The sequence below is a fragment of the Dendropsophus ebraccatus genome, chromosome 2 (assembly GCF_027789765.1).
Source record: "Dendropsophus ebraccatus isolate aDenEbr1 chromosome 2, aDenEbr1.pat, whole genome shotgun sequence".
Lineage (NCBI taxonomy): Eukaryota > Metazoa > Chordata > Amphibia > Anura > Hylidae > Dendropsophus > Dendropsophus ebraccatus.
The window spans coordinates 54,315,304-54,339,702 of record NC_091455.1 but is presented as its reverse complement, the minus strand read 5'-3'; the positions used below and the strand labels follow the sequence as shown (position 1 = coordinate 54,339,702).

At 39.9% G+C, this 24,399-nt stretch overlaps 1 protein-coding gene across 1 annotated transcript in view; it reads right to left on the bottom strand.

Annotated features, from left to right (window-relative positions):
* Positions 1-24,399, bottom strand: part of TOX (thymocyte selection associated high mobility group box) — a 249,488-nt gene that overhangs the window by 46,140 nt on the left and 178,949 nt on the right. The window contains exon 4 of the mRNA XM_069960009.1: positions 12,605-12,883. Coding sequence (XP_069816110.1) covers positions 12,605-12,883 — 279 coding nt within the window. The remainder of the gene's footprint in view (positions 1-12,604; positions 12,884-24,399) is intronic.

The following is a 24,399-nucleotide window of genomic DNA, read 5'->3' as shown; positions in this document are numbered from 1 at the left end:
TCAAACGGCCAAAAAAGGCGGGGTGCAACCATAGCCTTTTAGATGAACAAACTGCTTCTTTTTATATATCTATTTTGCTGTAATTTTTTCTTTAAATTCTACACAGTGTAAATCCGGCCTTTAAGAGCAATTTGCTCTCCTTGCATGTCTATTTTAGTGAACACTTGTATTCCTTACTGATGCTGCTTGTATGGTGTCTGGCACCTTCTTTGCAGATTCTTGAGGCTCTCCTTATTTTCGGTCCTTTTACTCGGGCCAATTACTGGCAGGCAGCAACCCTCACAGGCGATGACTGGCTTGTGTAAACGGGCCAGCAATAAGCCAATACACAAGAAACCTCTCTTTGGTTGGCTGATTGCATCTTTTGTGTGTGTAAAGGGGAATATGCCGGCAATTATCATTAAGTTAAAAGCACAATTGCACAAACAATGCAGTAATGCACAAATGACACAAAAGGCTCTGCAAATTGTGCTTGTTTGCAACAATTCATAAGGCTATGTAAAAGGTGTCCTTTGTGATACAGCTTTCCCTGCTTAAAGGGGTTATCCAGATCTATCCACCGTGCTTGTCTCCAGTTTGGGTGCAGGTTTTGTAACTGAGTTCCATTAAAGTGAATGGAGCTTAATTGCAAACCACACCAGAACTGGAGACAAGAGCGGTGCTGTCTCTGGAAGAAAGCAGCCATGTTTTTATAACGCTCCATAACCCCTTTAATACAACCTCCTTCCCTTTCTGCTGGAGGAGCTAAAAGAGCAGATGACTTTATCCGACAGCAGCTAGGATCTGTGGGCTGTTGGATCTATTTCAGAAGCAGCAGCAATGCCAGCTATGTAAAGGAGTTACACAAAGTCTACAGCAGCAATATAGTCTGGATTTTTTTTCATAATGAAGACTATAAAGAAAGTTTATTGACTTTTAATTATCTCTAGTCTTCAAGTTGCTGAAGAGAGTAAATTAACACAGCTAAATATTTTACCCTCCCAGACAATTGGGTTTGTCTGTAGACTGGGGGAATAAGGGGGGGGGGGGGAGTGCAGGGCAGAGCTTTACCCTCACCAGCCATATGCCGGGAGGGAAAAATACCATTTAGTTGGAGTGTCACTTTAAACATTGTATATCTTATTTTTCTTTATTATTATTTAGGCTGTGTCTGTCATGCAGATTCTTATGTCAGTTTTTTCTTATGTTATTAGGATTGATGTCCATTCAGTAGGCTTCACTATGATGGATATGCAATACATTTATGCAACATAAATTTCTATATAGCACAGCGCAGACATTTCAGAGGTATTTACTTGGCATTATTTATTATGTTGTCTAGAACATAATTTATGTAATTCTGTTCTGTTTTGTTATGATAGAATGACTTTACATCTCAGCTGTCAAACATTATACATATTTTATAATTGCCATCCAGCTCAAATTAGCTAGGGTGGATACAAATGGACCAACAAAATTTATCAAGAGATAGTTTAGTCCTGCCATCATCTCGTATGTGGATGGATAAGTTGAACAAGATCCAGGCTTGAAGACAACTGCTCACCTCTCTCACTAGGAGCTGCTGCCAGATGTGATTATTGTTGACAATGTGAGTCATTCTGAGGTATACATGGGAGGATAGAAGAACGTATGACAACTCTGTAGGATTATAGGTTGGACTTGATAGACATGTAACTATGTAAATACAGATGCAATTATGGCAGCATGCACAACCAACAAATGAGTCTAGTTAATGACTAACCTCAATAAATCTGTATACTCTGCACATAAATAATTGGTCAAATAAATGAGAACACTATGACAAGGCTTGCCACATCAAAAGGTGGAGATGCTTCCCATAGCAACCCTTCGGATTCCTAATGCAGGTTATGCAATTAAAGCAGTATTCCGATTGACTCCTATGGCAACGCTTCATCTTGTCATTTGGACTGGTTGTAATAAGTAATATGCTGAATTGACAAAACATTGTTGTTATCTCATAACATATTTACACTGAACCACACATAATAGATGTATCTTACGGAAATCTCTTTGTGAAAGCTAGATGATTAAAGGTCCTATTAGACGAGCCTGATCAATTAGACGGCCTGATCAATAATGTAAATGAGCCTTCATCAGTGAGATCGGCGCTCATTTACTGAACCTATTACATGGCTCGATGATTGTTTATATATTATATAGACTGTTAATATATTACCTCTCCACGCTCCCGGCCTTCTCCTGTCTTCTGCTTGCTTCCTGGTGCCGAGGCTGCAGCTTCATGGCGGCCTGTCTGAGCTGACAGGCCGCTCAGTCAATCACTGGCCAGTACCGCCATGGCCAGTGATTGGCTGATTGGCCTGTCATCTCAGAAACCTCTTTAAAGCTATAGCCGCTGCTCTGTGAAGCAAGCAGCGAACAGTAGAAGGCCGGGAGCATGGAGAGGTAATGTATTAACATCTTATTCAATTGTTAGCCGTCGGCCGCGCGTTTCTATTACACGTAGAGGTCGGTGGCCAATGATTTTGGTGTTGGACTAAAAAACACAATCAGCTAATGATCGTTGTCATTGGCTGTTTATTGTCTCTATTACACAGCAATAATTGGCCAAATTGGCCTGATTTGGCTAATTATCGATCTGTGTAACAGGGACCTTATGGTCCCTGTACACGGAGCGATTATCATTTAAATTTTTGCGATAACGATCACATTTGAGCGATAATCGGCTCATGTAAACACTGCGTACTATCAAGCGATGAGCGATAAATCGTTCATTGTGATCTTTCAACATGTTCTTAAATCGTCGTTGGTCGATCGCAGAAAATTAGCTGACTAGCGAAGAACCTTCGCTGCCCTGCCTGTGTTTACACTCTTTTTTTTTATTTCTGAGTCTACACACAGGAAGTCCCATGTTTCCCAGATCATGTGCTCGCTAACAGAGAAGGCAATCATTTGATTGACCGACACATTGAGCTGTGACACTCTGTACTGGCCGGGACTTCATGTGTTTAGTCTGTTTTTACAACAAATACAAGACTTAAAAGCTGTCTTCAGGAGACTGGACCTAGATTTCTGGTAAGTATAGCTTTGTTTTACAGCATGATAAAAAAAAAAAAAAAGGAATGTAATTTGCAAACTTGCTTTATTTCGCATCTACACTTGATTTAGATTTTGAAAGTTATAACGACAGTGACACTTTAAAGATACCATACACACCATCTGTCAATTTTGGCAAGACTGGTTGACATCTAACATGTTTGAGGATTGACTCTAGGGGATGTTAGGGAAGAGAATGGCAGGGTATGTTAGATTTCAGCAGGAAATACATCAACACCAGAGAAGTCTGGTAGTAGCTTTCCCTTTTACTTTTTTTTATCTATAAGAAAGAGCTAAAAAATTATAATGTAAAACAATAAAATTCTGGTAGAGATGTATGTGGGTGTGGGCTTAATGACCTGAACTGAAAGCATCATACAGCAGAAATCAACCCATATTACACTCATCTGAAACCTGTCTTAAGAGACATCTATGCTAAGATGAAAATATAGCTTTAACAATGATACAAAAAGCATTCCCGGAGACATGTTTCTACATGTGATAGCAATTTGAGAGCAATTATATTAAAATGACTTATTTATATGGAAATAGTGATTCAATTTACAAGCACAAAAATAAAAATATTTCCACTGAGTATTTTATGACTGAAAAAATGTAGGATGCAGTCATCGGCTATCGTTCATGGTAACAACTGTGTCTTTTTGTTTATATTTTGTCTGTGGTCACATAAGACTAGTGCTAGTAGTTTTGTACTACTTGAAAAATGTATATGTTACTCTGCAAACACTATTATGGCAGAATAAGGCCAAAAGTTCTCTAAGGGTTTACAGATGTTATAATAAAGCGTAAATGTAAACGGGTGTATCACTATCACTATACAAGTACTGTTTGTACCATATCATCATTCTCCGACTGGCATTTGTATTTTTAAATTTTTTTTTTTTTTAGGTTTTCCAAGTAGAAACGTTGGTAATTGAACAGCAAACTGCATAAGATCATATGGGCCGTTGTTAAAGCATTGTGTCAATTAGTTGGCTCCTAATAAGAAAAAAGTATCTGGGATATCATTTAGATGTACTTTGGAAGACAATAATATTAAGTTGAATTTAAAAAGGTTTTCTGGTTTTATGTGAAAAATGCTGGCTTGATGTCAAATGATTTTTACATATGTTAATAGATGGAGTTAAAATGAAGTTTCCATTTTCAATCATTAATTTGTTCATTCTAAGAATCTCTGATACATTGCTAAGATACACAATGGTTGCAAAGAGCTGGGTGGCATTTTCACAAAGTTCCAGGTGTCTACTTTAATAAAATATAAGGGACTATAACTTGTTTTTGGTTTTATATACATTATATATATTTAAATAACTTTAAATGTACTCCCCCCCCTCTGAAGTACCCCTTTAAGGGCTCTAGTCTGGAGAACAGCATCTATGGTGTCATTTACTACAAATTCGTGTCCAAATCCGTGATAACGAATTGTGGTATTGAGTATTGGTGGGAAGAAACAATCCACAACAGGGTGGTAGTGGGAATAAAACAAGAGGTGTTTCTAAAACCATCCATTGTTTGTTCCTGGTATCATAATATAATATAATGATAATAATATAATAATACATACATTAATGCTTTTTTCTAGTGTCATACCAAAATGTTAGAGCTTTCTTCAGTTTTCAGTAAGAAAATTGTCATAAGTTTTCTGAGTTCTGAAGAATTTCAAAATGAAGGAAAAAAGGTGCGAGCTTCAGTTGTTTTCACACAATGCATTGAACTATGGCTGTTGTTTGGCATTCAAAAAAATGGCCGTTGTTCAATGCATTGTGTGAAAACAATGGTTGTTATTGCATTGACTTTAATGCATTTCATTGCAGTATGAAACAGCCATTGATTTAATAGGAAAACAGACGTTCTTTTAAAAAATAGGTCTATTACCGAGCACCAGCCAGGCATGAAGCTCTGGAGATGGACCGGCCAGCTCCAACTGTAACGATCTGCCCTCCCCTCTGTGACACGGCTCCATTAGAATCAATGTAGCCGTGTCACAGAGTTGAGGAGGTTTTGACACACTGGGGACCGTGTCACAGAGTTGAGGAGGTTTTGACACACTGGGGGGCGGCCGGCCCACCTCCAGTGCTTTATGCCTGGCCGGTGCTCGGTAATAAACCAGCTCTGTGTGGGCAGCGGTTCAAAAATAGCACAGCAGCTGCGGCATCCCCCCACCGGTCTATTCATGTAAAAAACAAAAAAGCGATGTACCAGTGGTATATTGGCTTTAAACCGAATGACCTACATGTCAGCTCACATGCAGACTGTTTTTATAGTTTCAATCCCGGTCTTTCTGAGAGTTGTAGTTTCACTACAGCCGGAGAAGCACAGATTACTTCCAACAACTGAAAATAGGAATTCATAATAAATCTACTTCTGCTTTATTAAAAATGTATACTCTGAAAATTGCCTGATTTATGAAAAATATAAGGAAATATAAGTATAGTTAATTACTACAAGTAATTATAGAATAAAATTCTTCCATACAACGCTGGGAAAACTTGCCTCCTCTGAATCGGAGACTAAAGTAAACAACTAAAGAGTACAATGTAACATTTCTTACACTGGATATTCAGAGACTCTTATCTGAGGACACAGCATTGCCTCAGGATGTGTGCAAGATTCAACTTATTTTAACATTTACATAGCTCTGAATTCTGTTTGGCACCAGAATTTTAGTACATACACGCCTAACATGGCATTGTTGTGGGAGACATATGTTTGCTCAAGCATATGTATTTTCTTCTTAGCTGTAAGGTCCTCAAATCGTGTTACTTTGTACCCTGCAGTCTTTCAATTACTTTTTCAGGTTCTTGCAGTCATATTTTTCCTCGCCTATGTTTAATCATAAGCACACGCTTTTGTCCCTTACTGAGTTAGCATTCCTGTATGACATATGGCAGAGGCATACGTTATTTACTATAGTAGCACAGGAAGAATGTTCTAATTGCGGTGAAAATTAGTGCAATTCTGCAGAATAAACTGCAGGGAGGGTAAAGCCCATGGAAAATGTCACAGAGTTTGGATTGAAGACAACTAATTAAAAATCTGATATTCAAGGATTCCTTATATCAGATCACTACACAGATAATTTAATAGTAGAACAAATATTTCTGGTAGGGAACAAGAAAATACTTGTTCACACTTACGCAAGCAATTGAGACATCAAAAAGTGTCCATATGTTGGGACCTCCTTGGAATGCTTGAATGATGTCACACATTCTTAAGAAATGTGCCAATCAGATTTTAACTTTTAAAGGTCCTAAAAAAAGTTAAGCCAAGTCTTCTGACAAAACAGAGCTCTAAACTGCATAAATCCATTTAAATGATTTTAGCTATTAAAGGTGTGCTCCATCATGGCAACATTTTTTAAAAACTGAATCTGGATACTTAAAAAACAGACAAGCAAACCATACTAATCTTGTCCTGATCCCTGACGACTGCCCTTCCAAGGACACCTGGTCCCCACAGCTCTCTTCACCCAGTGACTGGATGACCAAGCACTTCCTGCAGAGTCAGCAAGTCAGTCAGTGGCAAAGACCATGTGCCCTTGGAATGACAGTGGCAGGGGATCAGGGAAGGTGAGTGTGATTAAGTTTTAACGCATTTTGCCATACTGGAATATTTACTATCAGATAGTTTACGATCAAGTTCAGCACACTGACATCAGAGTTAACATGGAATAATGGGGCTTCAGTTACAGTTTTCTATAAAAACTGTCTACAAGGCTGGTAATTTTCCTGGAAAATTTATTCTCTGTAGTGACCAGTGCATCTTTGTTCCTAGGAGAGATTCCAAGAGAAAAGAACGCATCTTTCAGTATCCTTGGCTGCAACCTTCAATATTCCTCTAGCTGCTCTTTCTGAAGAGACCATGCTCTTGTCACAGGTGGAAAAAGCCTGCTGGTTAGTTTCACGTGTCTTGTCTGTGGGCAAATAGGCTACATGAAATTCACAGTTTTTTGTTCATTTAATCCTATGAATAAAGGGCCCTATTACACAGAGCGATAATCAGCCGATTCGGTAGATCATCCATACGAGACAACTAAGTGGGACTTAAGGGACTACCTATCAAGGAGGTTTGGTGAATTTGCAGAATTTATACATACCTCTCAATGCTCCCTGATTTTCCTGCTAGATTCCTGCAGTGTCAGAGGTGACAGGCCGTTCAGCCAATTACTGACCGAGGCACTGTCTTGGTTATTGGATGAGTGGGCTATCATGTCATGCACTGCAGGGAGGGGGCCGAAGCTAGCAGGACATCAGGGAGCGCGGACAGCTATGTAACCCTATTATTTTACACTTATTCTGCAAGCACTATTATCCTGCTGTATATTTCCTCGGTAAGCAAGCACAGATCTAGCAGATTGGCGCTCGCTTACATCAACTCATCAAGCCATCTCGTATGGCCCTTGGGCTTGACATGCCCTTAGCACAACAATAAAATTTTGATTTTAGTGCTGTCCCTTCAAGAGCCTTATATGAAAGATCTGTTAGTCAATGTATGGTTCAAGTATGTCTCCAGGTTGGAGGTATTTGAGATTTTGTTTTTGGTCATTTGGTAGTACACTAGTGCTCCTGGGGTTACCCTTCAGATTATCTTTCAGATTAACTACACCACCGTAGAATGTAAACTACTTGGGTGTAAAGCTTACTTTGGGGATATTGCATCACTTCCTTTGACAAGAATCTTGTGATTCCTTCCTTCCAGGTTTAATCTTCCACAAGCACCTTGTGCCCTTTCTTCTCAGGGTTTGATTTTGTGTTGTTCAGCAGAGAACGATCAGAGAGAACTTGCATTTCCCACATCCATCCACCCACTGCATACTCTTCTTGAAGATCCTGTCAGCTTTAAACATCTATTCTGGTTCTCCTAGGGTATGTTCCTTTGTGCCGCTACGTCTCTTTAGGAGGGTGTTATCTTTGGCACTTTTATTCAAGCCGTCTTCTCATCCTGCAGTCAAGCTCACTTGCAAACTTCCTTCTGCTTCTGTAGCCAGATAATAACCTGGACACCCAGAAATATTTAGTGTGTATAAAACCTCAAGAATTTCATCTTTAGGTATTCTTTAACTATTATCTATTTCTACTGATACTGGACTGGGATTTTGATCATCTCACATCTGACTCTTGTTTCTGGTTTGACCACCATGGTGGATTTATGGTAGATTTTATTTTTAAAGACGCTCACTTTAATCAATTGCGTTCCCATTGTTCCACCTAAAATTATCACCCTCTCTCCGGATTTTCAAAACCACTGCTGATGACAATATGGAGCACATTCTTAGTTGTAAGAACTGTGTGTTTGTGAGAAACTTTTGTCATTTGTCCTTATATATGTTCTTGAGGAACATGAAGGATGTTCAGGCTCAAGAGGTTCCACGTGAAGTTTCCCATAAGCCTCATGAAACCAGTGAAGGGGTAATTTTACTCAACTGGATCCTACAAAGTGGCTGCTGTATTTCCTGATGCTTTCTGCCCTAAACTCCCATGGATGGCATGCCATGACTAAGATAGGAAGATACGAAACATGTTGGGAATGTGGATTGTGTTGGGCTGACATTATGTTGCTGGATTCATCTTTTCACTATACTGTGTGGCTTCTTTTACCAAGGGGAGAATGTGTGCACAGGTGCACCCAATGGGAAGTGGTGAGCTGTGTCTTTGGATATTTCTATAAACTTCTATGTAGTTTTAAAGAAAAAAGCCAGGGGCATTCTTTACACCCCATACCTCAGTCTACCCAGAGCCAAATAGATTATGGCCTTTGGGATTGACATCTTTCCAATACAAGAATATATTAAAGAGTCCTGTAAATACTTCTCCATGATATTACAATGCTGGTCATCTTTTCATAGAACTCTGCATGCAGGGTTCTAGCACAAGATGCCAATAAACTGATATTTTATAGGCACTGTAAGGGGCCCTATTACATGGAGCAATGATGGGCCAAATTGGGCCGTTGGCCGATTATCGCTCCATGTAATAGAGACAACCATCAGACGATGACAACAATCATCAGCTGATCGTTGTTTTAGGTTTGGACCTAAAATTGTTGGGCACCGATCATGATGCACGTCCAATGGCTGACCATTCCCTAAACACCTGACACCTTACCTCTCCCCACTCCCAGTCTTCTCTTCTGTGCTCCACAGCTTCCCAATTCTGATGGCTGCAGCATCTGAGTGACCATCTAACAGGTCGCTCTGCCAACCACAGGCCATGGTGAGCTGGGAAATTGCGAAACACAGGAGAGAAGACCAAGATCAGAAAGAGGTAAGGTGTCAGGTGTTCGGGAGCTGCTTGGACATCGCTAAGGATGTCCATGCAACCCTTAATGCCCGATTATCAGACCATTTAATAGGTCCAGTAAACAAGTGCCCATCTAGCAGATTGGCGCATGTTTACTAAATTAATCAGGCCATAGTTGGTCCCTGTAATATGTAATATGCAATAAGTATGTTAGAAGATTGTGTACAATGCAACTGGATCAATTATTTAGTGATAAGTAAACCAAAACTGCCAACCTAGCTTGCAGTAGTAAAATATGCATTTTCAATTTTTTACAAATACATTTGTTTATAAATAAAACTAAAAGAAAGTGGGCAGAAAATATGGTTGAAATAAGCATGCCAATGATTTACAAAACCATTACTAGATTTCTAAGACCATCTAACCCCAGCACAGATGTGCACGTTTGGACAGAGTAAGGCCCCATTCACACGTCCGTGTCAGTTTTTACTGTCAGGAAATCCTGATCAGGAGACCTCAAATGTCATCAGGATAGTATCAGGATTTCCTGACAGTAATCCGTTTTTACCATCAGGAAACCATCAGGAAAAACCTTCAGGATTTCCTGATGAGTAAAAAAAAAGTGTTTCCAACAGGGGCATGATGAGAGTTGTACTTCTGCAACCTAGATGGCCACAGGCTGCAGAAGTACAACTCCCATCATGACCTGTCAACAGGGACATGATGAGAGTTGTACTCCTGCAACCTGGATGGCCACAGGCTGCAGAAGTACAACTCCCATCATGGCCTGTTAGCAGGACATGTTGGGAGTTTTAGTATTGGGGGGGAGAGGGCTGTGTATCTCACCTGTCGGCGGCGGAAGAACAGCGGCGGCAGCTGGTGGGAGTCCCGGGCGGGCGGGTGCAAGCTGCTGCGGACTCGGAGAGGGAGGGGAACAGAGGTCGGGTGGCGGCGGGGTGATGCGATGCGGCGCGGTCACCGGGCGGCGGCGGCGGTGATGATGCGATGCGGCGGGGTCATCGGCGGGGTGATGTCATGCGGCGGCGGGGTCATCGGGCGGCAGCGGCGGGGTGATGCGATACGGCGGCGGGGCGATGCGGCGCGGAGGGGTAATGCGATGCGGGGTCAGCGGGCGGCGGCGTGATGCGATACGGCGCTGGGTCATCGGGCGGCGGCGGCGGCGGGGTGATGCGATGCGGCGCTGCGGGGTCACCAGGCGGCGGCAGCTGATGTCCGGGTGCAGGGATCCCTTGGGTGGTGGCGGCGCGGCGTTCGGGCAGCGGGGGTGCCGGCAGGCTGTCAACCATCCGGAATCACGGGCACTTTCCTGATGTACATCAGGAAAGTGCCCGTGATTCCGGCGCCCCCATAGCCTTCTATGGGGGCGTCCGGAACGGAATTCCGGACAAAAATAGGACATGTCCTATTTTTTCCGGATATATTTTCCGGAACGGACACCCTTCCGGAAAAATCCGGAAGGGTGTCCGTGACCAATTAAAGTCTATGGGTCCGGAAATCCGTCCGGATTTCCTGATAGGAAATCCGGATGGTTTTTCCGGACGTGTGAAGGGGGCCTAAGATTGTTTACTTCCCTTTAGAGGTAAGATAATGTGTTTACTTTACATAAATTCACAATAAAAAGGTGACACACTCAGCACTTTTTCCCCAGTTGTAATGTGACTGATAAGAGTCTTTGACATGGGTCAATATTGGCAAAACATTCATAGAATTCGTGATAATTGACCCAAGTAAAGAAGTATCTAGAAAACTGTTCCAGCACTTGATTCCTTAAAAAAATCATTTTATTTGCAAAATCTTTTAAAATCAATAACATTTAGGTGTTCTTTTGTCAGAAGCATTTTGACTATGACTAGCCTAGTCTAGTCATAGCCGAAATGTGTCTACCAAAGCGCACCTTGTATTTCATTTATTTTAATAGATTTTATAAATAAAATAAATATTTTTTTAAAGGAATCAAGTGCTGGAACAGTTTTCTTCTTGGATACTGCAATTTTCCTGGTGGTCCTAGGCAAGCTCCTTGCACGCCCACTTATACCACAGAGATTTAAAGTATGGTGAGCGGTGTTCACAAACTTTTTCCGAAACTTTAAGTAAAAAAGGCCAGCAAACAGCTGATGAACAACAAAACACCTGTGCATTGGCTAAATGGATCATGTATAGAGGCTTAAAAATCATCGCTACTGGGCCACACATCTCCAATGTAAATTGAGGATAGGCAGATGACAATAATGGAAGTAAAGCGCCACATGAACAATTTAATGATACCTGCACAATAACTGAGCTGTGTAAAAGGCTCCTTTAATTTAGTGCCAATTTGCTGCTTAGTTAGTGCGTGTGTAGGTCAGTCAAAAGGGAGCCTTAAGAAGTTACTGTAATAACCTCCAGTGGCCATTATCATAGACAACCTGTATCTGCCAATAGTAGGGCATACATAGATAGGCAATATTAATAAACTTTTCTTAACCTCTAACCAGGCCTGCAATACTGCAAAATAAAAACACATAGCATATGCCTTGTACATGCTGTTATTAGGCTTCACTCTTAGGCTATGTTCACGCAACGTCAAAAATAGAGAAAAGGCGGCCGATTTTCGTATTTAAAATAAAGTTCGTTTTTGCAGCGATTTAACTGACTGGAATGGCAATGCATTAAAGTTAATGGGAAGACGGACGTCCAATGCGCACAGTGTATTGAATAACGGACGTTTTTGCCGTGGACGTCAAAATAATGAACATGATCATTATTTTCGGACGTCTTTTGCAAACAGCGGACGTTTTTTATTAGTAGTTCACACAGTTTTCCTTTTTCCCACCGTTCTTTCTCCAGCTTTACTATTAATTTCAATGGACTTTTCAATTAAGCCACACCCGAAGTTCAATTAGTAATCCCAAACTAAAATAATGTGCAAACACCAGTCATTGCACTAAGGGGAGGCCAGGCTGCTAAATAATGTCCGTTATTTTAGACTCATACTAACGGACGTCATTTTAAACTGAGTGGAAAAAACGTTGTATGAACATAGCCTTACAGAGAAACCTCTACATAAGATTGGAGAAGACTGGCGATCTTTTTAAGAATGTATTTTCAATTTTTCTATTCCCTTATATCTTTTGCATATAGGCCTCCTATTTACCAACCCCACAAAAAAATATATTTTTCAATGCAATATTTTTTGGTCTTCTCAATTAGATACCACTATATATGTTTACATTTCTCCAACAGAGGAGAAAATATGGAATTCTTCATACCTTTGCTGTATCTTCTACTTCATCTTCATGGACTGAACTAGATGGTGAAGGTGTAGCAGATTTGCTTCCTGGTGGGGATGGGGAATTATGTGCAACAGTATTTCCCCCAATATTTAAACCAAGCTGAGCGCTAAGTTGTGACTGGTTAATTGTAGTCAGCTGACCATGCTGCATCATTGCCGTCTGTCGGATATCTTGAGGTTGGACCCTTGGTCTCATAGCTGCCATTTGTGCATGAGAAGAATACTGATTCCTGTCTGAGTTCTGCAAATCCTGCATCTGATCAAACAAAAGAAGGTTATCAAAATCACTCCGGTATAATGTACACAAGGCAAACAATAGTTTATGTGCAAACTGTTGAAGCTACGAACCAAAGATGCTCCTACTGAACCATAAAGATCATGTTCATTTTTAGAATTCTGTTGTTTAGTTTTCATTCATTTTATTAAAGTGAAGGTACCACCAGGTAAATCACTTTGGTTTTTTTACATTAACAGACGGTGCCGGCATGAGGTGCACTGGCACTGGCATAGGGATTCTTTTTTGAACATCTGCTCGTTTCTTGCGCACCGACCTCCTCTTCTCTCTGTGGCACGGCTCCATTGATTCTAATGGAGGTGCATTACAGAGGGGAGGGGGTTTTGTCACTCTGGGGCAGGCCGGTGCTTGGGAATAGACCAAAGCCGTGCACAGGAATTGGGCAGTGGTTCAAAAAAGGACTGTGCCACCGACATCTCCGCACCGGCACTGATCTGTTAGCATTAAAAAAACAAAGTGATGTACCTGGTGGTACATTTGCTTTAAAGTTATGGCCACAAAGCCCAGAAAAGCTGTGGATTTTGCATCCAGATTTGTGGGTAGAAAATGTACAAGATTTCCACAGGTAAGTCTGCAATGACTGTACCCATTTTTCTGCAGAGTCTAAAAATAAATAGAACAGTCAACGCATAAAAAATGTGCACTTATACATTTCATATTTCCCTGTTAAAGTCAATGTGGAGAATCTGCAAGAAATATTCAGTTTAAAAATCAATTTAATGTCAATTTCTGAGGAAACCTTTTTTCAAGGAGAGTGAATGAAGTTTGTTAAAATCTCAATGACTTTGCTGTAAAATCTACATCATATCCATCAGCTCTGAGAATACAATGAAAGAGAACCTGTTAGCAGATTCATGCTGTCCTAGCCACAGGTATCATGAAATACTGACAGGCTCCATTAAAATTGAACTGTTTAACTGTAAAACACTGTGGTTTTTCAAAGAAACCTTTGAAAAGAGGTGGACAGAGGGAGAAGAGTGTGCTGAGTGCTTCCCCTTTAGCTTCACCCACTCAGCTATATTGACAGGTCTTACTATTTGTGTATAAGGAAACACCTGTCATCTCCATTCTTCTTAAAAAACAATGCAGTATTTTAGAATAGAAAATAGGTCAGTGTAATGAAGAACCTTGTCAGTAGAATTTAAATAATTGTTTTATTTTAATTTTCAAATCTATATTATAAAATAAATCTCAAATCTTGCAGTTTAATTTTGGCCACTAAGCCTAATAATAAGCTGCCACTGTCTGTTTTGTAAATAAAAATGTTCAGCAGTCAATAGAGGCAAGATTTTAATGAAAGATGACTCCATTGTACAGATAAGATGGGATCAGGTCAATCACAATAGGTAATAGTCACACGGCTCATCTCCTCAACCTCTGCATAAGAATATGCCTAGGAGTCATATGGATCCCCTCCAATCTCTTATCTATGCCTTTTAGTTGCTGTAAAGTGTATGCCTAAATGCCGTTAACAAAGCACAATGGGAGCTTAGAAATTCTAACTGCCCACATAATTCTTTGAAAAAATATGAAATAGAAAAAACCTCAAATAAATGTATAAAAAAGTTGAGTTGCAATCATTAGTGGTAGTAAAACCTTCAGCAAACAACCACATTTAGCTATATCCCTTTTAGCGCTTACGGGTGTCTTACAGAGCGATTCCCTCTTCCAATGGAAACCTTTATACCTGACCCCTATCTCCTCCGGAGTGTTGGGCGAGCCCCCTACACCTTATATTGACAATCAAACGGGATGTGAGTAGTGGGTACGACCGAAAAAAGTATAAGGCATATGGGGATCTCAAAGAGTCAGATCAAAGAGATGACAGAAAGTAGCTGCTGTTGCTTGGCTGACTTGTTCCCTTCATCAGTACATGGTCAACCATTTATATAAAACATATTTGCTTCTAGGCATCTAAAATGTAGACATTTATGTCTATGGTGATCTGAACCCATACATTGTCACCATGATATCGGAAATCGGAAGAGGACATACTGCCATTAGTACAGATGAGCGAGCCAGGCCAAGGTTTGGGATTGTACGAACCCGAACTATCGGCATTTGACCCCTGCTGTCTGCCTGCTCCGTGCAGAAGGAGGAGACAGCCTGGAAAACATGGATACAGCCTAGGTCATAGGTTGTATCCCTGTTTTCCAGGTGGGATTCAGGCTGTCTCCACCGTGCCCACAGACTTGGAAGACAGCAGGATTCAAACGCCGATGGTCCAGGGTCGTACGTACCCGAACCTTGGCCCGACTCGCTCATCTCTAGTGATCAGACTTTTTCAGTAGTGCAGCCTTAGGCTTTAGGCTTATGATTTTTTAAGCATTCCCAAAAAAATTAATCTTTTAAATTGTGTTTTAAGAGTTAAGATATATTCCTAAACTTTATCGCTTAAAAAAAAAAAAGGTTGCGTTCTAAGTAACTTTTGTTACAAAACAAATTAGATGTTCACTGTGTGGATTTCTTCTTAGGATTATGCTAGAAATATCTAGTATCTGAGACACAGCACAGAAAACTGATCAAGTGAAATAAATGTGTTCAAACCTTAGTGTCACCCAAATTCCACTGAATAAAACAAGGCACTTGCTTGCAGCAAAAACAAACTATTCTATAAATGATTTCTGAACTCATTAGAATCATCTTCCACCTACATTTCATCATAAACTACGCACGTTCATCTCTATTCTAGAGAATTGTATAGCACGAGTACTGTCTACTGCAAAAGAGAAGATGGTAAATGAAAAAGAGGGGATGACATCCTTTAATTACTATATTCCGATTAGAAACAATGGCTTTTTATACACTAAAATGACAGTATAATGCAATGTAGATTCCTATTTTTATTAGGGAACGATGATGTTGAAATAATTGTAACTTTTGTGCATAGATTAACATTCACCGCTGCGGGATCTGTAGGCGCTATACAAATAAATAAATATTATTATTACTTTTATTATCAGCTGTATTGGAGGAATGGATGTATACAAATAAGACGCTAAGCATCAGGACTGTATTCCATGCATTTAAATGAGAAGTTCACGTTTATTGAATGTACAGGTATATGTCAATGTATTGCATAAATGACATGTTCCTAATACTGCAATACAAGCTTTCAAAATTTTAGAGAATTTTTAATTTTCTTTTCAACTGCCTATAGATTATGAATGGATCAATTACAGTAGAAGGCAATGTCCCTATCTAGGAAACCTAGAGACATAGCCTCGGAGTTCTGCCAGTACTTATAGGCCCTATAGTAGTAGGGTAGACAGGAACAATCACTGTAAGTCCAGCAGTCAGCAAAGAACAAGAAATTGCTAGTTCATCAGCTGATCACTTCTTTTGTTCGGGCAGTTAAACCCTCACTAGTCGACCACACAATTTTCTGTGTAAACGGTAATGTGCGGCCAACTATGATGAAGTTAATAGGCAGCACAAATCATTCAGCGATCGTTCGTGCAGCCTGGATGCATAATTGATCCTTGTTTGCAGCCATGGGTCACTTAAAAGGGCCCCCCACTGTCTATTGCTGGAGATTTCAACACACCTTGGAATGCGGATTAGCCCCATGTAATGGAGTTAATCTCCGTTCTAACTACCTGATGAATTTTTCAGGCAGAGTTTGGAAACATGCATTAACAAGTGACATCCAATACTATCCATGGCAGAAGAAATGTATGGAACAGTTCATAAAGTTTATATTCCCATTGAAAACAACAAGATATTTTATATTTTATGTGATTTTCACATGTAGGTTATGACCACCCAACATCCTTTTTTGGTAATTTAAAGGCTGTTTTCTTGGACGACCTTTATTTTACACCCAAATAATAGTAGTTATTTTAAAACAATGGCCATTGTTCCATAAATAATGGCCATTGTTTTGAAAAAGTGGATGTTATTTGGGAACAAAATTATGGTAATCCAAAAAAAGTCAGTCAAATGGCCAAAAAAAGATAATGTGTCTTGTCTACAGGCATCATGAGCTTTGGTAAGGTCTTTTGATGATGAGCTGATCACAGATGATCATGCTGCAGTGGTCAGCTGTGATCTTTGCAGGAATCTAGGAGGAAGTGTTCAATTCCATTGCAGTGCCCCCCCAATAGGAAACCAAGCATGGTCATGATGTACATAAAAATCCACTAGATGTAATGATGGGTCCTCCAAACACAGAGAAATCTTATACAGGTGCTCGCTGCTCTGGCCAATAGAGATGGGTCCTGAACAAGTAATTCTCTTCAATAATTTATAATTTTTGCATATTCCATTGTACAATATAGGTTTTTTCAATTAAACAACACTTTAAGGATATTTTTAGAGATGAGCAAACCGATTTCGGGTTCGAGTCCATCCAAACCCGAATGATCGGCACTTGATTAGCGGGGCTATATCCATGTTTTCCGCATAGCCTTAGGGCTTTATTCAACTTCAGCAGCCACCGCTAATCAAATGCCGAAAGTTCGGGTTCGGATCGACTCGAGCATGCTCGAGGTTCGCTCATCTCTATATATTTTCATACCAAAAATGTTTCTATGCTCTACTTATTTAGCTCTAATAGTTGTCACAAAAAAACCATCAAACCATTCAAACCATTGATTTTCCAGACCTAGAGACATTATAGTCTCTATAGTTACAGTGAAGACATTTTTTTATTGTCAAAACTAGAGCTGTATTTACCAAATATGCAAAGTAAATTAGCCTTTCTCCAATTATTGTTAGGCTAGTACCACACTGCGTTTTTGATGTCCGTTTAACATATCCATTTTATGTGTGTGTGTGTGTGGGGGGGGGGGGGGATGCAAGAACAGATGCAGTTTTATGTCATCCATTATGATCTGTTTTCCATTGACTTACAGTATAGAAAAAACAGATCAAGGTGCATCATTTTTTAACATTTTTAGCGTACACAAAAACGTGGTTGACCTAATTTTTCTGTATGTTTTAACTAAACATTTAAAAACAGTTCCGGTAAATGGAAATAAAAAAAGCAGTGTGGACCTAGCCTTAAAAAAAAAAGTGATTATATAGAGATCCCAAAATAATGTTTTTTTTTATAATTCCATCCAAACCCCAAACACTGTCCCAAATAACATCTAATAGGTTTACTATGTGCAAATATACATTTATGATTTTCCTGTATTTTCCTAGTTATCTTGAATTGGGGACGGGGATATGCTCTGCGGCAGATTACTAAATCCTGTTGTGATCGCAACTAAATCACTTCAGTCTCTGTGTGTCATTCACTGTGTAGGATTACCAGCCTGTAAATTCACAGCAGCCTTACAGAACAAGCAGCGTATAAAAATAAATACACCAGTTTTACTCCCAGCCAAATATGTTCACTTGCAAAGCTATCATTATCTCTGCCTCTAGCAGACAATCTATATCAAAACAGTTGTACACATAAAACTCTAACTACATCTTGACTGAATCTTTTTTGATCCAGCTGTTTTACTGAATAGCAGTTGGTGAACAGAGAGCAGGAACATGGGTAGCCCTCGGGCCCTGCTTGCTAATGTTACTCACCAGCTGCTGCTTTCTATGGTGTTAGCAGGCAAGACCTGGATGAATGCCAGCTCCAGCAAGAGCAAGAGACAGTGAAGCATCTTTGAAGCCCTTTCATTTACCCCTGTCTGTCATCGCTTGACACTGAACATTGTTGAGTACTGTCCCCAAGGCTACTAAAAAGATCATGGCAGAGCTACACTGTGATCAGACTGGACCCCACTGTAGGAATTAAATGCTTTCGGGGGGGAAAAGCTTTGACAAATAAAGAAAAATAAAGCAGATCCAACATCTGTTATCAGAGGCGATTTATTATTCCAACAGGTGATTGTATAATCCATGTGTATTTGGAATTACCATACAGGACCTGCAAAGAAGGAGGCAGGTCTACTATGTTACTGAATGGTCAAAACGAAGGTATTGTTGTCATTTACGATACAGATATAGAGCTTAATGTGTCACTTTTGAAAGGGAAATCTGCATCTATTTGCACTATTGTTCTTTTTAAAAAGCATATATTTCAGACAAAACTCTATGAATATTATACCATTCTTTAAGCAATGTTAATGTCTCCTATCCATGGACAAAAGGCAAATAGAACAATCAACAGTGAATGTCTCCATTTCTAATAGTTCCGGGTCGCGTTTCAATTCACCATAGTCGACAATGTAAAGTGCAGTTGGAGCCTTAGTAAGTGTACTCAATGCACTTACTGATAGCAGCTCCCTGTGTACCTCACAGAGCTAAAGTTAGTCACCCCCCCACCTCCAGGCTGTGCTGTCCTGCTCTGTGGTGAGTCTGTGCATAAGATGGCCGACATGCAGGAATATGTGACAATGCCCCCGCTCCCCAGTATGCAACACTGAGACTGTATATGCCTAAGGAGAACACTAGGGGGGTGGGGCATGGTCACATGCTCCTCCATGTCAGCCATCTTATGGACAGACACCCCACAGAGCAGGGTAGCCTGGAGGAGGAGAGTATGATTTTATCTTTAAGGTACACAGGGAGCTGCTGTCAGTATATACAGTGAGAACATACACTAATACTGTACACTGAGCAATTTTACTATAAAATGGCCAACCACTTTAATAGAATCTGGGGTAAACTGCCCTTGAGAACCAATCACAGCTCAGCTTGTGTTTTGAACTGAAAGTTGAGCTGTGATTGGTTGCTATGGCCAGTTTACACCAGTTTATATTTACACACTTTGATAAATCTGGGGCCTAGTGTCTAGGGCAGTGCTTCTTAAACTGTGAGGCGCCCCCTGGTTGTTGGTGAGGCCCAGCTGGGGAGCCAGTTTTCACAAAAGTAACCATGATCTGCACAGTCCTTTTGCTTTTTGCAAAGATCTCAATTTTAGCAACATTAATAATTTATTTTGTACTTGCTTTATTTGCTTTATTAGAAAATAAAGGTCGGGAGATGGGTAAAAGCTAGCCCTGGCATTATTTTCAGCTCTTAAATGGACTTTCACCACAGATGGTGAGACCCAGGCATCCTCTTGGTCAGTCTGGTGAGGCCCAGGTATTGCCTTGGTATGTTGGGTGAGGCTCCAGTAGAAAAAGTTTGAGAAGCACTGATCTAGGGCACCAAAGTGTTTGGAATTAAACCCTGACGGTCACCTATTTAAATGTGTATCTAAATGGATTGAATTACTGTATATACAAGAAAAACGAATCTAAAAATCTTTGTTTCCCATTGACTAATAAAGCTATGAATGAGATAGCAACATATAAGCAAAATGAAAGAAGCCCTAAAATGTCTGCACAGGAAATAGAAGTCCATCATTTTACTTATAAGGAAAACCCTATTTGAATATGTAAAGTTAAGAGTATCTGCCCTGTCCTCCAGTTCCCCAACACTATTTGATTATACTGGGCTTTCTTTGAAAAAGTATAAATGGACTTTGATCTTCTTTCATAAAATATATTTGCTGGAGGGGTTTCCAACATAAACTCTGATGATAGCACACATCTCCTTCTATACACTTAAATATAAATAAAAGAGCATACAATGTCATTTTCCTTACAGTGCCTTTTATGCTTTCATGTTTTATATGAAAGGGTAAAGGTCTAAAATCTAATCAAAAAAGTCCTTGACTGCTATTCACCTTCATTATAATAACATTCTCCTTAAACCAACATAATCACGAGCAGTTATTAAAAGGGTTAAAACATATTAAACGTCAAACAATTTCCCTTGATTTAAAGTTCTGAAAAAGAAACAGAATAGGCTTTCTTTCTGAATTATTTAAATCTTTACTGACTGATCGGTGAACCATGAAATTAGAAAAATGTCGTTGTTAAAAGGGCTCTTTGGTTCTTATAAAACTTTAGCTTAAAACTATGAACTTAAGGCCATTTGAAGAAATGGGATTTTATCCATAATACATGCTATTTAGAGATTAAAGGTTGCCGTAATTAAAACTTTCTGCTGCAAATAGTAGATAATATTACACGAGGAATCTGTATGTTTAGCTAATACGTTTGTAAGCAGTTTTGTATTACTGTAACAGTGTCCACTAATTTAGCTGCTGGCGTCAAGTAATTAGCATGTGAAGACACTAATTTTACCACATGTAGGTAAATAATGAGCTAATCAATTAATTATTTGCCGTCTCCCGTTTCCCTTAAACTAATTCTAATTGTCTGGAGAAAAGCGGCAAACAGTTTGCTGAGTGATACTGGAATTAGTGGATTGATTTTCATATTGTTAGATTTTATGAACTGTGCAGATCAGTAACCCTTTACTACACTCGCTACAGTGACCATCGACCCTTGTTATCCCTGTGGCTCATGTTAAAAGTTGACTTTATGTATTGACGTCAACCCTAATTAAGCAGATAAGTATAATAGAGCTGAAAATAGTGGAAAAATCAAATAGAGCAATAGAAAAGATAGAGGAGGGAGTAACATAGTTAATAAGGTTGAGAAAAGACAAGAGTCCATCAAGTTCAAGCTACAGAAATCCTACTGTGTTGATCCAGAGGAAGGCAAAAACCCTTATGAGGCAGATGGCAATTGTCCCGTCACAGGGAGAAAATTCATTTCCAACTCCAATGGCGATCAGAATAATCCCTGAATCAATGTATCAGAAATCTATTGACCAGAACTTGTAATATTATATTTTTCAAGCATTTAGACCTCCCATGAACTTATAAACAGACAGTCAGTCATGACAGCATCATGTGGACGAGAATTCCATAGTCTCACTGCTCTTACAGTAAAGAATCTACATCTGTTCTGATGGTGAAACCTTCTTTTCTCTAGATGTTGCGGATGCCCCATGGTCATGGTAAAAATGTACCTACTTTACTAAACCAGTCTTGAAATCCAATCTGGTCATTAAATATTCTATAGGGTCACATGATGAATATATAATTTCCATTTAAAATTATCACTTTATTTTAGGAAATGTGTCATCAGAAAACTACCTATTTCTTAAAGTTTTTTTTCATGTTAAAGCAAATGTACCATCAAGTGAGGCATTTTTTACGAAAAAGTAGAAGATATAGAGGGCACTCACCATAATTTCTTTACTTTATTAAATCTTCTTTAAAATCTTTGTGAAATACATGTGCAGGACGAGCATTATGAGGACGCCAGAGCTTCTCAAAGAGTGCTGCAGCATTGTTGTTTTTTTACATTATTCGGTTGGCGCTGGAGCGGTGATCCCAGTGACGTGGTCCATTTTTTTTTAAACGTTGCCCCCTGTTTCTTTTTCTTCTTGTGCACCGGCCTGGCTCCATGAAATGGAGGTGGGACAAACGCCCCCCAGTGTAATGATATCTTCTCAGTAAAGCGCCTCCATTACGCGTCACCAAGGGCAGGAGATTTCATTGCACTGGGGGCCCACTTCCAGTGCATAGAGCCAGGCTGATGCACAAGAAGAAAACGTGGCCAAGCATAGGAACTGGGCCGACAGGGTAATGTACAAAGAAAATGCCTTACGTGATGGCACATTTGCTTTTAAAGGTAAGCTTTGAGCTAGATCAGACCTGCTTACATTCAAATTTCTGGCCCCAGCAGTCTGTCCCTTGGTCATGATTACAAGAGTGGAGTGAAAATTACTCCCCAGAATGAGTAGAGCACCCGATTGTGTGCAGCCTACCCTCAATCCATTCTTCATGGGTCTTCTTTGCATTGCCTAGCTTGGCTTTCCGCAATGTTTGGAAACTCAATAGAAAATGAAAAAAGTGCTGACCATGCAGGTGTAGTGCGATCCACTCATTCATGGGGGTAAGTTTGTTCACTGTTCTTGTGATTGTGGTGGAGGTCCTGGCGGTCAGACCTTCACAGGATAAGTAATAAAAACTTGAGATGGGAATACCCCTTTGACTGAATTCCAGCTACAAATGCCAATGAGTCACTCTTCTTAAGACTATTTTGGATCAGCATGGTCATCACCATTATTCTATGGATCCAAATTCGAACTACATGGCAGCTGTCTGATTAATATGCTCATAATGTAAGAGGAATACTATAACATAGGCTGAGCCATAGGTAGATCAAGGAAGTTATTTTCTCTTCTTAAAAGGATGTGACCCACATAAATACAGTGGTGCCTTGAATTACAAGCATAATTCGTTCCGGGACTGTGCTTGTAATCCAAATCCACTCTTACACCAAAGCAAATTTTCCCATAAGAAATCATTGAAATGTAGACAATTGGTTCCACACCCCAAAAATCATTTTATAATCATTATAGCAGCACTGTGTATAGCTGAGTGTGAGTGCAAGCACATTATAGCAGCAGTGTGTATAGCTAAGTGTGAGGGCAAGCACATTATAGCAGCAGTGTGTATAGCTGAGTGTGAGTGCAAGCACATTATAGCAGGAATGGACAGGATGGGAAACATAAGGACTGATAGAGACTGCAGGGAGAATGAAGGAATGAGCAGGGCAGATGTGGACACAGTATAGCAGCACTCTCTGTCCGGGGAGAGAGGGGTTAAAGCTATAAAGAGATTACCCCTACAGTCCTGTCCCTTGATGCAAGCCCCAGCCTGAAGTGGATCTGCTATAAATTGGAAGGTGAGAGAGACTTCCTGGGTCAGAGTACTGTGCTGCAGACCCCGCTATGCAGGCCATGCCCCTCCCCCACTCACGCTCCCACCCAATACCAGGAGCTCTTAAACCAAAGCAATGCTCTTAAACCAAGTCACAATTTTGAAAAACTGTGAGCTCTTCTTGCAAAACGCTCTTAAACCAAGTTACTCTTAAACCAAGGTACCACTGTATATGTAAATGATTACCAATATGCTGTGTTTTTTTAGGGGAAATAACCTATATCACAGTCCTTCTCCACCATAGATCTAATAATTTCCTAGTTTGCTCTCTGAACTGTGAGCTTTCTGTTGCCATACAACACAGCACAAACTTTCCCATAATCCCTTTTGCTTGCATTGACAGTAGAGACTAATGAGCAATATGTGGCTGAACTGAGCATGCTTGACCGTCTCAGTGGATGCCCTAAGATGGTCGTAACCAAGAGAAACAGGTAAGAACAAAGAAGGCACATGGATCAGTTTGTTTGTGTATATATATATATATATATATATATATATATATATATATCTTCTGAACAGATAATTTTCAGAAATTCCTGTTGATTAGATTAAAAATGAATAGTAAAGTTATAAGAACTGTGACAGTCATTGAACTTCCTTGAAAAATACAGAGGTCTTTATTCCATTGCAAGCAAGGTCTTGGATGCTGACAGGTGAAAAGCATACAGCTGTTTCATGCACATGCTAAGCACGCTTCCTCTTGGACTGTTTCCTTGGACTGAGTTTATTGCTTTACTATTACTTTGGGAACTCTTACATACTGGAGTACAACACTGAAAGCTTTATCTGAGTAAAGTATAGCTGTAGGTCCACATGTGTCCTGTCTGGTGAAATTTAAATTTAAATTTAAAATGTTTAACCTGTTTCTGTCACTATGCGCTTCTTCACAGTTCAGAAAGAA